This window comes from Ranitomeya imitator, chromosome 7 (genome assembly GCF_032444005.1).
Source record: "Ranitomeya imitator isolate aRanImi1 chromosome 7, aRanImi1.pri, whole genome shotgun sequence".
Classification (NCBI taxonomy): domain Eukaryota; kingdom Metazoa; phylum Chordata; class Amphibia; order Anura; family Dendrobatidae; genus Ranitomeya; species Ranitomeya imitator.
This window is the reverse complement of record NC_091288.1, coordinates 37,578,036-37,594,083: the sequence shown is the minus strand read 5'-3', so window position 1 is coordinate 37,594,083 and position 16,048 is coordinate 37,578,036. Positions and strand designations below refer to the sequence as shown.

The 16,048-nt window shown below is 40.2% G+C and overlaps 1 protein-coding gene across 3 annotated transcripts in view; it reads right to left on the bottom strand.

The window, feature by feature from the left end:
* The window catches only part of CSRNP3 (cysteine and serine rich nuclear protein 3), a 135,279-nt gene that overhangs the window by 13,377 nt on the left and 105,854 nt on the right, over window positions 1-16,048 (bottom strand). For all 3 annotated transcript variants that reach the window (XM_069733066.1, XM_069733067.1, XM_069733068.1), the window contains one exon: window positions 2,522-2,781. In XM_069733066.1, the coding sequence (XP_069589167.1) occupies window positions 2,522-2,781 (260 nt within the window). The remainder of the gene's footprint in view (window positions 1-2,521; window positions 2,782-16,048) is intronic.

Sequence of the window (16,048 nt, the reverse complement as noted above, 5' to 3'; positions counted from 1 at the left end):
AAAAAAAAAAAAAGGATTATTCATATCTTTACAGCAAATACTGCTGCAGAGAAATATGAATGGTGGCTTCAGCACCACGTGGGGGGACAGCGCTTACTGTAGCGCTGTCTCCTGCACGGCTCACGGACAACGTCCGTGTGTGGTACGTGTTTTACACGGACCCATTGACTTTAATGGGTCCGTGTAATCCGTGCGCTCCCACGAACACTGACATGTCTCAGTGTTTGGCACACGGAGACACGGTCCGCAGAAGAAAAAAAAAAAACAATGACATCTGCACAGATGCATTGATTTCAATGTGTCTACGTGTGTCAGTGGCTCCGGTACGTGAGGAAACGGTCACCTCACGTACCGGAGCCACTGACGTGTGAAACCGGCCTTTAACATACAACTCATCTACTGGTGGAGACTGATTCCCAGAGTCTTGGAGTGACCTTATCTCACAATGGACCCATGCTATGTCTTGGGTGTGCCTCCAGCTTTAAAGGAGCAGCACAGAAGAAGTATTTTTACCCTTACAGACCACAGCAGTTCCATGGAAGAATACATTTAAGAGATAAACACCCCTCACAACCAACACCCACTACCAACCAACATGTTTGGACATGTCTGTATTGTACTTGCACAGGGGCTTTATGGGTTTTGCGGGTTACTGTGTCTGCAAAGTATTCTTGTACATTTCTGCCGAAGACCAAGTGTAAACTTGGAATTGTAACATTATGGCAAACTACATGCTTACAAGGTATTATCCAGCACTGCTCACTTCTGCTTAGCTGAGCATTGCCAATGATGGCAGGACCCCCCAAGTTGCAGTTTGGATACCGGATTGTGCACATCTCAGCAGGTGTGGGGTTGTAATGTGGAAGTTACAAAAAATATAAACTCGTACTGTAAATAGCATGCTAAATCATTGTGTTTTATAGGAATATTTTGCTAAATTTGTCTTGATATTATTTTCTTAATTTGTTTTTTTATTTAAAATTCCGAAATGCCATTTGAGGACCTCTCAGGAGCTGACACAAATTAATAATAATGTGCCTATTTGCATAGCAATGGCCTGATTATCCTGCTGACTTCTGAGAAATACTACAATCGGAATCTTAATGGGTTTGCTGCAAATGCTGGATTTCCTCTCTGGTGGATACTGTAGACATGTTGCCTAATAAACATCGCCTCCTTCAATTTCAAGTATCTTGGATGTCACATTAGGGAATGTATACTCCAAATCAACATTAGAGTAATACATGCTGCTTAGCTTTGCAAAACCCATCTGTGGACAACATCAGATTAATATATAATGGCAATAACATGAAAAGCATGGTATAAAACTCACAAAGCACCACAGCTTACAGTGTATTTGCACAACGTGTTCCTTTACACTGCCTATAGGATGTGTCATTTATATACCAGTAATGTTGCTCCACAGATTAATATGTCACTGTAATATGGCCAAATGCCATTTTCTTCCTCTAACGAAAGTACCCATTTCCAATCTGTCTTTAATGTAAGCAGCCATGCTCATATATATTTTTTTTTTTTTTTACCAGCTGGTACACCAGTGCTTCCACCCTGTACCAGTCATTGTACTGGTCGTCCATCCAGTACTTATTGCAACAAACTAATTGCACTGACCCCCAAAGCTCTATCGCAATACTGCAGTGCCTGATGGCATACCCAGATTCTTTTTGATTAGACATCCTGGCACAACCTCATCATTGTGGCATGTTCCATAGGTGAAATAATGCCAGTCCGGCTAATCAAAAGATGATCTGCGGATTCCGTAAGGTTAGAGGCACTGCTACAAGTGGAACTACATATCCCAAATGTTGGCAGAAGAATTTTAAGAGAATAAAAAAAATAAATAAAATACTCGCATCGAGGCATTGCTGACCTGTTCTGGTGATCCTTGGCGCTCTTTTGATTACTTGTCTAAATAGTCACTTGACGTGTTCAGTGCTGGCGAATGAAAGCTGGAGCTTCTATAATGCCAAGTCTTAGTGGCTACTTACACAATAGATGAACATTACGCTGCGCGTGTATGACGTGATATTAGATCAAGGAGGTGGGATTCATCTACTGAGCATGTGTGACCACCAGCATTGCGCGGTTTGATTTTCTCTCAAGATCTTTAAAGCTCTCCCAGACACCATGACAAATGTGACGGTGAAACACCAGATCATTTCTTTTTGTAAATAAAATTGTATACTATAATTTAAGTGTATTTTAACCCATTACCTACCAATGTCCTTTTTTTTGGGACGCCTAGTCTTTAGCTTCTAGCAACTAAGATTTTATAATTCGTTCCAATTTTTTGTGTTGTGTTTGTAAAATGAATGCTTTCAAAATAGGAAATCATGTCATTGTCATTTTTAATTGAATATTGGGACGCCCTTTTCTGAAAAATCCGTACTTGTAAAAATTTTAAATTTGGCAAGTAATGGGTTAACTAAATTATTTCGTCTCAATACATTTTCTTTTATGACTTGGGTGCAGCGTATAAAAAAAAAAAAAATTGTACTACCTTCTGTTTGAGAGTGTTGAGTTTTTCTTCTCGAAGGTGGTCTCTTAACATCTCTTTATGCAGTCGATCTTGCTCTACAGCAAACTCGCCCAGAGTGTACTGACGAATGCTGTTGTGACGGCTAGACATCCCCAAGGTGCTTCCCCCTTGACTGGGCACGCTAGTAAACCCTTGTCTCCGAGTGAAGTAATACACTGTGACACAGTTGAAGCGCACATTCTTGGCTCGGAGTCGCTTCTCTCTTTTTAGAATCGATGATGCTGGAAAATATGTTAAAAAAAAAAAAGTTTATTTGGAAACATTAGCAGTTTAATAAAATATATATTATAGATATATTATTTTAATCGAGTGGCAGGGCTATCTTAAGTCACACCGTTCTGTTACATTATCAACACACCATCATAGCTAGACCGTTACTTGTTGGCATGCCGGCTGAAATCTTACAGCATAGTCTACTGGTTTGAACATCAAAATAGAGGATCCAGAGCTTGTTCAAACAAATTAGGTCAAATACCTTGGAACAAGCCCCGTGATTACCCAATTGTCACTTTCTCTGCTGCCAATTCAATTGGGTGTTTCTTCAGACTCTTCTCTAGGGGTATGAGCCTTCACCACCAACTCCCAGTTTCTACCAACCACAGCTCAGCAGTTGATCTAGCGGTCTATTAGTCTTACACATTGCAGAGCTGCGATTGGTAGCACCTTGGATGGAGGTATGAAAGTGCACGCCCAGAGAGAAAAATGTGAAAATCCCAGTTGACCGGTAAGCAGAGATTTCACATACTGCGCTGCAAAAGAAACAATTGTGAATATCTCTACAAATCGATCAACAGGGCAAAACTGAAAAGAATCTGAAGAATGAGGGAAGCTCAGATTTTTGCAAGATATTTCACACTTGTTTTTGATGTTATGGAGAACTTTAACTACAAAACTTGGGGACTAGACCAGAGTTACTGTGACAGATTCTATTCTACCACATCTTATGCACACCACCAGCTTCCTCCTTTTGAAGATCCCCCCCACAAAAGAACACTTTTGGGTGGTCATCTCAGAATATTTATAAATCTGCAGAATGAGCGAAGCTCGTAGATTTTTACAAGATATTTTACACTTCTGCTTTTTGAGCATGTGAAAGCTACCTCCAATATTAAAATTACACATTGCTTTCCTACTTACTTCCACCAGTGCTCAGCTCTCCATTCTTCACTTTGTGGCACAATGGCATCTACAAGCCTCGTCAACGAAACAAGAATGAGGTTTTAAAGGGAACCTGTCACCTGAATTAGGCGGGACAGGTTTGCGGTCATATGGGCGGGGTTTTCCGGTGTTTGATTCACCCTTTCCTTACCCGCTGGCTGCATACTGGCCGCAATATTGGGTTGAAGTTCATGCTGTGTCCTCCGAAGTACACGCCTGCGCAAGGCAATCTTGCGCAGGTGTGTACTTCGGAGGACACAGCATGAACTTCAACCCAATATTGCGGCCAGCATGCAGCCATTGGGTAGTAAGGAAAGGGCAAATCAAACACCTGAAAACCCCACCCATATGACCGCAAACCTGTCCCGCCAAATTCAGGTGACAGGTTCCCTTTAACCCTAGCGAACTTCTACATCATGACAGCAAAAGTCCACCATTGTCATGAAAAGGAAAATTTACCAGGAGAAGTAGCAATACAGTATAAATTCCACTTCTTCTGGTAAGTTTTACTTTTTGTGACCATGGTGGCCTCTTGCTTTCCTGATTTTTTCTTTAGCATTTACTTAGCGCTTTTTCTGGCAAATGTTTGAGAATGGACCCATCGGGGGGGGGGTTCATTAAAACTAGTGTTTCTCACACCAGTCCTGTCAAAGAGCTCACTGGGTGCGATGCGCTAATGAATTTAACTCATCTCCTCAATGGCATGCGCCTTGTCAGAAATGCAACCGCAGTCACAGGCGTGCCTCACCCCGGCTCTGCCCCAACTCCACCGATTTCGTCAGCGTTACTATAGAATTTGCATGAAAATGATCCAAAGCGTTTGACCAACTCCATGTTTTGCAAAAATGTTATGAGTTTTCATAGCTTTTTGCATAAGTTTTCTGATGTAAAAGCATTGAGTAAAATGCTCCCATCATGTGCACGTACCCTAAAGGGGCTTTTTCCCCCCTTTTAAACATATTTTAATTACATTTAAAAAAAAAAAAAAAAAAAGTCAATTCCTTTGAGTGCAGTTGATAACTTTACCAATACATTGTGTGTGACAGGGTCAGAATTTTTTTTTTTTTCTTCAAACCCTATAGAGTTAGGCAATTTGGATTTTCCGCCATGACCTCTGTGGTTTTGAGACATTAAGAGGATTCAATTTAACCCTCCCACCCCATTAAAGCAAATGCAGGTTAGGAAAAAAATACTAAAAACAATATTTCATTTGGCAACTTCGATTTAGCCAATATCAACGTAAAATAATTTCTTTTTTTTTTTTTTTTTTAATACAAGTCGAAATGTAAACAGTTTGTTTTTATTGTTCGCAATGTGCTATTCACAGAACAGCTGGAGGCAATAAAGCATTCATCCATTTTTAAGCCTCTTGTTTCACATGGGTGACTGGATGACTGCAGGAGGCAGAACGAGAGAAAAAAAAAAAATATATAGACAATATAATAGGGTCAAAGAAGGAATCCCACGACCAGTGCAGTTGACTGGAAAGAATAATTGTTCCGGCATGATATGCATAAAATGGTTTCATTAATAGGCCCAATTAACATTTTTCCCCCCTCTTGTTCAGACAACATAAAGACAGCCTTCAAGAGCCACACAGAAGCAATAGAGGCGGAGGTAATTAGCAGCCTGGCAAGATGGAAACCGTTTCAAATGATTGGCTTTATGTAGAGTTATTTTTAAAGAAAAAGCAATGGGATTTGACTTGAAGCCCCAAAGTGCAGAGAAATAAAAAAAAATTATATATATTTATATTTCATTTATCTCCACAGCTAAATGTTGGCTGTGGGGATGACTAAACACACAATTCCTAATAAATTGAGAGCATCTTGGGCCATAAACATTCTACTAACTTCCCCTTGAGGAAGCGGTGTGTGTACACCGCGAAACGCGCGTCGGGGCGTTTCCACCGGTGGGATCCCCCCTCATCTTCCTCCCCTCCACTTGTATGGGTAAGCAATTATTCCTGGGCCCCACTATGGTCGCTGGGGTTACCCCAGCTGATACCACATGCTGGCTTCAGCCTCTGTGCTGGACAACGGTCCCGCTGTGACTTTTTCATCTCTTTACTGTTCCCCTATCCTGCTGGGTTCCTGGTATGCTGTACATTTTATTGGGGTATATAGGGGCCACTATAGCTGTCATCTTTGACCCGCCCCATATTGCTGACTAGGTCCTGCGTACGCTTTGGGTAGGGTGACACTATGGTTACAGAGGTACTCCAGCTGCCATTATAGATTTCTCCCTTACTTTCTGGGCCCTGTTATGCTTGCATTTCCCTTTACTCCTAGTGCACTTATTGTGTGACGTTCATTATATTACTAGTATTTGGTACAGTGTGTCGGGGTGGTTAGATGTGGGGTGTTTTTTCCCCCCCTTCATGTGCTATGTTGTGGGTTACCGTGTGTAATTACTGATGTCCAATGACTGTTTTAACCTTTTTGTAGTAATAAAGATCATTTTATTGATATCTTTACTATATGCTCCTTATTTTTCTCCTTGCCTTATAATTAGTTTTTGGAGCGGATATATAATCTGGGTGGTTACTATAGAGACTATTTCTCCCCTTTCCCAGATTTTGTTAATATGCATTCGGAATTTTGGTTTAACTGACAGCTACGCCAGCTCTAATTTCTGTTGTATTTTATAGTAAACCTGTCAGACTATGGCCGTTTTCACCATCCACCACAGCCAGGCTGAAATCAGTTCTGAGACATTCTGGTCTCATACCCCAAGGGTGGGCACACACCCCAAGGGTATGTGCCCACGCTGCGGATTTTATTGCGGTTTCTTCTGCGGATTTTCAACTGCAGTTTCCTATTGGTGCAGTTGTAAAACCGCTGCGGACTTCGCACAAAGAATGGACATGCTGCGGAAAATAATCCGCAGCGTTTTCCGCGCGAATTTTTCCGCAGCATGTGCACAGCGGGTTTTTTTCCCCCATAGGTTTACATGGTACTGTAAACTTAGGGAAAACCGCTGCGGATCCGCAGCAAAATCCGCAGCGTGTGCACAAGCCCTAAAGCTTCTGCAATTCCAGTGGGTGTAAACTGCAGAACTGTCACATGTGGATTAAGCCCACTGAATGGGTTTTATTCTTGTGCCGACCTGCAGGAGCTCAAATTGCAAATCTGGAGCAGAAATCCAAGGGTCGGCTACAGATCTGTCAATATGAAGAGAAATGCGAATTTTGCCAAATGAAAGTGAAATCTGTAGACATATTTGCAGCAGAATTTGTAGTCATGCGAAGTGTCAATCAATTTTCTCCATGTCATGGAAAAAAAAAAAATTTTATTAAATGCCACTATTGCAATAAACAGCGGATTTTCCACACACAAAACTGCAGCACAAAATTAGCTGCGTATACCGACTGTGGGAACCTGCTCTAAGACTAAGGCTAGATTAAGACTAAGGAAAAAAAAAAAATAATATAGGATTTTCAACTCAAGTGGGCCTCAATTTTTCCTTTTATGTAAATTTTGCCCACTGCAGCCAATCATTGAGCTTGCAAACTAACGCCATCAACATTAGTAGAGGTTCTGAGATAAGTGATTGGCTGCAGCGGTGAGGTGTGCTGTCGATATGATGTTTTTGCTCATGCACTGGCAAACACAGACTCGAGTAGTGGACCAGCCAGTGCTGGAGCAGGGGAGGGTGATATGTTACTTTACATTTCAGCATAAGTTTTGGGTGTAAAATTATATATATATATATATATATATATATATATATATATATAATCAAAAAAAGAAAAGCAGCACAAAAAATAATAGAAAAGGTGGACTTTATTGCCTGAGCACGCCTGCTCAGGCAATAAAGTCCACCTTTTCTATTATTTTTTGTGCTGCTTTTCTTTTTTTGATATTATTGCTGGAGGCCATTTTGGTACTGCTGGTTGGGAGAGCTTTGCACACTATTGAGGTAGTATTGGATGCTGTTCCTGTTTTTTCTATATTATTTACCTTTTGGAAATTTGCATCGTTTTTTCTATTTTTTCTTATATTTTTCTTTAATTTAAATATTTTTGTGCACTGGTTATGTGCATTGATATTATTATATATGTTTGTGTGTATTTGTGAACTATGGAACACACTTTGCCTGAGCCGGGCATTTTTGCATATACGAGTGAGGATGGAGAGAGGATAGTTGGAGAGGTGGTAACTGATGCCGCCTTTCTGAGTACACCATCATTATATGACCTTAAAATTAAGTATGAAAATGCTTTAAAAAAGTTCACTACACTGGAACTGCACCTAGTCACTTTAAGTGAATATTACAAGGCAAAGAAAATTCCAAGAGGTCTACGTTCAAATATTCGCCCCAACCTCATGACTAGTGACTCTTTTCTGTGCGAGATTTTGTATGATTTCTAACAAATATGGGTTGGACATAATACTTTTGAATATTGAGTTTTTACAGCAAGAAACAAAAAGGATACAAATCGAGATAACTACATTGGAGACTGGGATTAAATCACTACTTAAAGAGGATGAGTGGAACACCTTTTGTGCTCATTTAAAAATTAAAAATGATAAACTACGTTTGGAATTGGAGGATGTCAAAAGGAGGAAATGGAACCGTGATATGGAGGATTACAGAGATGGGAATATTTATAATTGGCAAAAAGAAAGTTCTGGAAATTGGAGGAAAAAAGGTTCATTATTGGGAAATGACTCTGTCTATGTGTATACTCAAAGAACTGTGTTACCTAACTTTGATTTTTTCAGGTGTAGATCCCTCCAGAGAGAAGATAAAAACTCCAGGAAAAGAGGAGGAAAAAAGCACCATCGAAAACAAAAAAAGAGAAAAAAGGGAAAAGCAAACCATCTATGGAGAAACAAATCAATACGAGAAGCAAGGATCAAGTCTGATCGTAAATATTTCTGATAAATTGCTTACTAATAATCAGATGTCAGTATTAAACAAGGGCTTGTCTTTTGGACTCAGTTCACATGTTAATTGGTTCCAGCTGAGTGTGGACTTACAAAATTTTTTTAGATCAATTAAACTGAAAGAGTGGTTTTCACGGAATACTAGTGTTGCAAAGGTTTCCACTAGTGAACTTGATCTAAAATGTTTGACCCTTAAGAAAAAAAGTTATTTTACTCCGTCTGAAAACCCTCTAGTGATTGATGCCTTTATATCAGCTGTTAGTAATGATATTGAAAAATTGAAAGAAAAATCTTCTAAAAAATTTAATCACCCGAATATGACAATGGGGGAGATTGAAGCGTTAAAAGAATTGGTAAATGATAATGAAATCATTATAAAGAAAGCTGATAAAGGTGGTGCGGTGGTTGTTCTTAATAAAAATGATTATATTGAAGAGGTAAAGAGGCAGTTGGCAGACCCGGGGGTGTACGAGGAATTATCTTGTGATCCTAAATTTTCAATAGCTAAAGAGATCAAAAATGTGTTGGATGGTGCTTTAAATATAGGCATTATTGATCAGGACCTATATGATTTTTTGACAGTTAAATTTCCAATCACTCCGGTGATGTACATATTGCCCAAGATACATAAATCTCTCGTACATCCCCCGGGTAGGCCAATTGTATCAGGGTGTGACTCCATTCTTTCTAAGATTGGGGTGTTCCTGGATAGAGTCCTTAACCCTATTGCAAGTTGTGCAGAGTCTTTTATTCGGGACACTTCAGACTTCCTCGAAAAAATTAATGATATTGAAGTGACAGGTGAGGTGATGTTGGCGTCTTTTGACGTTACATCACTTTACACGTCTATAGATCATGATCGGGGGTTGAAGGCAGTTGGTAAAAAACTTTTGACTACACATTATTCTGTTGAAGCTAGACAGTTCATCATTCAACTATTGGAATTGGTTTTGACCAAAAATTATTTCTTGTTTGGTGACACCTTTTATTTGCAATTGCGTGGGACCGCCATGGGCGCGAACATGGCGCCCGCGTATGCAAATATAGTTATGAGTGTCCTTGAGGAGGACCTCGTCTATGTGTCCCACCACTTTTGCTATGTAGCTGCGTGGTGGAGATACATAGACGATGTCTTCCTCATTTGGACTGGGACCGAGGACTTGCTACAAGAATTTCATGATTATCTGAATAGGATCGATGAAACGATTAAATTTACCCTTGTATACTCGGATACAAATATACAGTTCTTGGACGTTAATGTCCGACTTGAGAATGACAGACTAGTCACGCAATTGTATACAAAAATTACTGATAAAAACGATTTATTGATGTTTAATAGTCAACATCCTCGGAAAATGAAGGAATCTATTCCGTACAGCCAATTATTGCGAATAAAAAGGATTGAGAGCGATACAGGTTCTTTGGAAAAATCTACTGAAGTAACCTTAAAAAAATTTTCTGATAGAGGGTATCCAAAAAAGCTTTTGCAGAGGCAAAAGAATAAAGTGGATGCACTATCTAGGAAGGATTTATTTATAAAAAAGACAAAAGCAAATGAACTTGATCGCATTCCCTTTGTGACCTCCTTTTGTGAGGAAAGTAACAAAATTGCCGATATTGTGTATAAACATTGGAAGATGTTACACAATTGTTTACCCCAAGTAAAAGAATTTTCTAAACCTCCAATGTTTTCGTACAAGAGAAATCGTACGGTTGCCTCCACATTGATTAAATCAGACATAGGCTCCTTTAAAAAACAAGGCCAAAATACACTGACTGGTCGTAATAGAAGGGGATGTTACCCATGTTTATCATGTGTTAATTGTAGTCTGATCTTAAAGGGTTCAAGTTTTTCTCATCCCATTACTAATGAGGAATTTAAAATCCAACATTTTTTAACGTGTGATTCTGCTTTTGTTATCTATCTATTACAATGTCCATGTTCCTTGTGGTATGTCGGTGTGACTTCAAAACTAGAATCAATCAGCACCGACATACCATAAGGAAAAAACGGATGGACTTACCTGTTTCGAAACATTTTGTAGAAAAGTCTCACACTGAAAGGGAGTTGCGTTTTCGAATCATTGATATGATACCTATACAGAGGAGAGGAGGGGATCGGGTGCAATTGCTTAAGAGGAGAGAACTGGAGTGGATAAAGAGGTTGAACACCCTAAAGCCATATGGTCTTAATGTAGACTATAAACTTAGTCAAGTCATGTAAAATGTATGAGGGTGGGTTTCCTCTCTCAAACGTATTGATTTATGTATCTATTAAATGAGGAATGATATTTATTTCCTTTTTCTTCTGCTTTTATTTTCAGATGCTCCAGTCCTTGAATTGCATGGTATTCAGAGGAATATTATTTCTTTATTTAAAAATCTTCTGTGCTTATGGAGTGACGGATTCTCTGAGTCTTATTTATATTTTTTCGTGTATAATTTTGATTAGGATTGTGTAAGTTTTATGGCCTCTGCATCCCCTGGTTCTCGTTGTTTTTGAAAATTAATGTATAAAAAAATATATAAAAAAAATATGAGAGCACAATAAACTTTGGATATCGGGAGCACTTGCAATGTTGTGTGTGTTTCTGTTATGGGTTTGATATGTTGTGGCACTGGATATGGGTCATATTAAGTCATTGGTGGGTTTGAGTTATGCGGGGGGGTACCACCCCCAAATGTCTCTCTCTCCACATGGAGGTACGGGGTGCCCCACTTGATTGGGGAGGGTATCCCGGCCCTTATGACTGTTATGGGTTTATGCTCTGGCCCTTTAAATCCTGCTAAAGGCACAACTTGATTCATCCCCAGCATAATATGGAACTGCTCTATATTGCTATTAGATGATAACTTGTTTGATTTTATTATTTTCTTGGTTAATTAGGATGATGAGAACGAGGTGATGTAAATTGGACATATCTTACCCTTTTTTTATTAACATTTTGCTAATAAGAGATTCGCCGCTTCATATAGCGATTTTTTCCCTTAAATAAAATGGCGCCGCTGTCTTCTTTGCGATACTGCGCAGTTGTGTGCCTGTGCATTGTGATTACACTGGCTGTGATGTCACAGACATGCGCAGTAAGTGCGCTAGGACGCCGAAGACAGGGGCACGCATGTATACAACGCTGTAAGTGTATTATTACCATGATTCGGGTGATTGGAGCACCTGGATTTTATAATTGTTAATTGCTCATTGAGCAATGTTTTAGGATTATGCACAGGATGTGTAATGCACTGTATGTATAGATAATGAATTTTTATAATTGAAACACAGGTCACATTTTGCACTGAATGTTGAAATATTAACAGTTACACCTATCCAGCATCTATGTTATTGAATGTAATGAATGTACTGATTGGATATGCTCAGGATTTGTATAAAGAGAGGTTTCACTCACTTGTTCACTGCTTGAAAAAGGATTCTTATATCCGAAACGTTGCCACGCCTGCTCAGGCAATAAAGTCCACCTTTTCTATTATTTTTTGTGCTGCTTTTCTTTTTTTGATATTATTGCTGGAGGCCATTTTGGTACTGCTGGTTGGGAGAGCTTTGCACACTATTGAGGTAGTATTGGATGCTGTTCCTGATAGATATAGATATAGATATATATATATATATATATATATATATATATATATATATATATATATACACACACGCACACAGTGGGGCAAAAAAGTATTTAGTCAGTCAGCAATAGTGCAAGTTCCACCACTTAAAAAGATGAGAGGCGTCTGTAATTTACATCATAGGTAGACCTCAACTATGGGAGACAAACTGAGAAAAAAAAAAAATCCAGAAAATCACAGTCTGTTTTTTTTATCATTTTTTTTTTTGCATATTATGGTGGAAAATAAGTATTTGGTCAGAAACAAACAATCAAGATTTCTGGCTCTCACAGACCTGTAACTTCTTCTTTAAGAGTCTCCTCTTTCCTCCACTCATTACCTGTAGTAATGGCACCTGTTTAAACTTGTTATCAGTATAAAAAGACACCTGTGCACACCCTCAAACAGTCTGACTCCAAACTCCACTATGGTGAAGACCAAAGAGCTGTCAAAGGACACCAGAAACAAAATTGTAGCCCTGCACCAGGCTGGGAAGACTGACCCGTGGAAGCGCCAGGAGGGCGCGAAACGGCCGTCGTCAGGCTTGCCGCACTGTATGTTTTGTACCCCCGGCTGTGATGGCTTTTAAGTAATAAAGTTTCCTCTCGTAATGGACCGGTGAGTGCCGCCTCTCCTTCTTTCTTCTTCGTTTGGAGATATATATACATATATATTATAACGCTGGGAGCGTCACTCTGTCCGAAGCCTTTATAGACTGCGCAAGTGCCGGCGCAGTCTGGGCCTCACAGAGTGACGCTCCCAGGAGATCGCGGTATGCGTAAACACTGAACGCACACCGCGATCTCCACCGGATAGCAGGGACTGCCAGGAGGGTAAGTATACTCACCTGTCTGTCCCGTTCCAGCGCTGCGTGCAGCTCCGTCTCCTGTCTCCTCTGCTGTGACGTTCACAGTTCAGAGGGCGCGATGACGCGTTTAATGCGCGCCGGCCTCTGACTGAACAGTCACAGCTAGAGGAGCCGGAAGATGGCGGCGCGCAGTGCTGGAACGGGACAGACAGGTGAGTATAGCAAGTGCTGGGGGCCTGAGGTAGCGGCGATACCGGCACCTGACCCCCACAGCGCGCCGGTGTCCCCGCCTGCTCAGACCCCCAGCGACGATAGGAGAGTATGGTATTTTTTATTTTTTTTTTTATATGGCAGCAGCATACGGGGCATATACCATGGAGCATCTTATGGGGGGCATATAATACAATGGTGGCGCAGGATGGGAGCAGCACATGACAGAACGGGGGCAGGATGGCAGCACATGACAGAACGGGGCGCAGGATGGGAGCAGCACATGACAGAACGGGGACGCAGGTTGGGAGCAGCACATGTCACAATGGGGACGCAGGATGGAGCAGCACATACCAGGATGGAGACCATATGCCAATATAGATGCTCGCCACCCGGGCGTAGAACGGGTTCAATAGATAGAGATATATATATATATATATCTATCTATCTATCATATATACACACACATACATACAGAACACATTCAAATTCAATATCTGCTACGAGTGACAGCACAAAGATTGTCTAGACATTTAGTAAAATTATTAAAAGTGACACCAAAGTTAAGGCGTCATTACATGTAGTGGTTTAATGAATTTCAATATTTGTTAGATTTTGGAAAAAAAAAAAAAAAAAGAAAAACAAAATGACTTTCTTTGAAATCTAGTCATTTTGAAAATCAGTGGGGTTTGTTTTGCTTTTTTTTTTTTAAATTACACGTAATCAAAAACTGCATGCATTGTTGAACGTGCATGTTTAAAAAAAAATAATTATATACTGGACATATTTTACATCTGACAGGGTCCCTATATATGGTACATGCTCAATTTTCTCAAATTGTAGAGGTCATGTAGATCTTTACATTTTATGATACGTCCGCACCTGTCACAATTATGGAAATCTACATATTGTAATTATGCATGTCAGGTATACTGGACAGCCAGAGCAGCAAGACTGCCGAGACCCGCGATAATATTCTCCCACAAAGTGACGCCACACCAGAAAATTCAAACTAATAACTTGTTTATTTTATGAGATAATTTTGTTCCTGTAACTTGCATCTTTTCTTTTGGCTTAAGATTTGGGTCGCAGCTTAAAACTGGCAAAATTTGCCAACCAGTCGGGTGTAGGGAGATTGACTGCCTTCCGGACTCCCGGTGCAGGTATCCTCACCACCATAATCTCCACCCATTCCGCCAGCTGCGACTAAATAACACACAAAACCAACAAATCGAACACAAGGGAGGGAGGGCGGGAAACAGGTCCGGGTCCAAGTGAGAGGATCCGGAAGCTCAAATCGGCGCCAAACCCCTTTTCAAATGAGGCCCCGCCCCCCGGCGGCGTGGCCTCCAATCAAAGCGCCGTCACCCAGTGGGAGACCGGGGAGGAGCCATACAGAGGCCCCGCAGTCAGGTGACAGCGGGCTATGCCGCAGTGTCCCTCATCGTTAAGTACAGCCACTCCTGACTGCACGGATATGTTGACAAGAGAAAAAAAATAAATCATCATTTGGAGGATCAGCTCTATAATACCGGCATAAGGGGTTTTGTTGTTATTTTTCAGTGTACAATAGTAACACTGCAACTCAATAAATCTAAATCAATCCTTAAAAAAAAGAAAATCTAACCTGCAGAAACCATGGTTTTTTTTTTTTTTTTTTTTTTTTTTAAAACAAATTACAGACTTTTTTTTTGGACAGATAAGACGAGCTATTTTTATATACTCATATGGAGATGCTTTTCTCCAAGAAACTGCTGGCTTATTATGCAGAGACTAAGACTAGATCTGCACGAGCCAAACAGTAGCTGATGCCAAGCGCTGCCTTGTGACTGGCAGGCTGCCACTAAGCTCCTTAGAGGGTGGACTGCCTTGCTCCAATATATAGAAATATTGCTTTGTATCGGGCTTCATCCATGTAGGAGTGGGAGAAAAAAAAAAAAAAAAAAAAAAAAGCGCTTTACGACCAACAAGGGTCATAACTAGTAATTTAGAATATTACATAATGCATACAAACACAAAACTCTACAGAGTGGAGGAGTCTTTTTTAATGTACAAAGCATATATATTAAAATTGGTTCATTTTTAGTAATCGTGTGGTCCTTCTCTCTGGCGTTCAGAAAATAACGGGGCTTATGAGGATGCTACATGGTCACTCCCGACTGCTTCTAGACTCCGTTCACGTGGATTTGTGGTGTGCATCAGAAGGATAGCAATGTATCAATGATCAAAATGGATATGGACAGCTTAAGGTGTTTTTTTTTTTTTTCTTAGATGCATTTATCTTTGAGAGTACATAATGTTTATTTTTTGCAATTGGGCTTTATCAAAATATTTTCCATTATTTGTTTCCGTGTTGCGGAAGAAGTTTACTGAGAATTAGTCAGCGTGCTTGTTCTAATGGGAAGTTTTAATACTTTTTTTTTTTTATGAACGCTTCTTTGCCAATTTGTGTCCATAGACCACATTTTGCAAAGTTCAGCTCAACAGCTTAAATTTGATGTGGCCGTAAAGAAACAGAAAAGTGAAAGGAAAAAAAAAAAAAAAAAAAAAAACCACCAGTAAAAATATATATTTATAAGTGCCTAAAGCACTAGCAGTCAGGTAGTTGCTTTGCTACCTACTTGCCTGCTGTGCCCGACGTCAATTTTTGGCAGCATAGAGAGGTCACAGACCGCTCCTGCCGGCGATTCAGCTGCCTCTGCTGAGGTCATGTCTATAGAGCAGCGGCTTCTTTTCTTTTTTTTCTGCCCTGCTCTGGGGTGTGACTGCCAACGTCACGCCGATTGACAGATGGCTCTCCCAGTT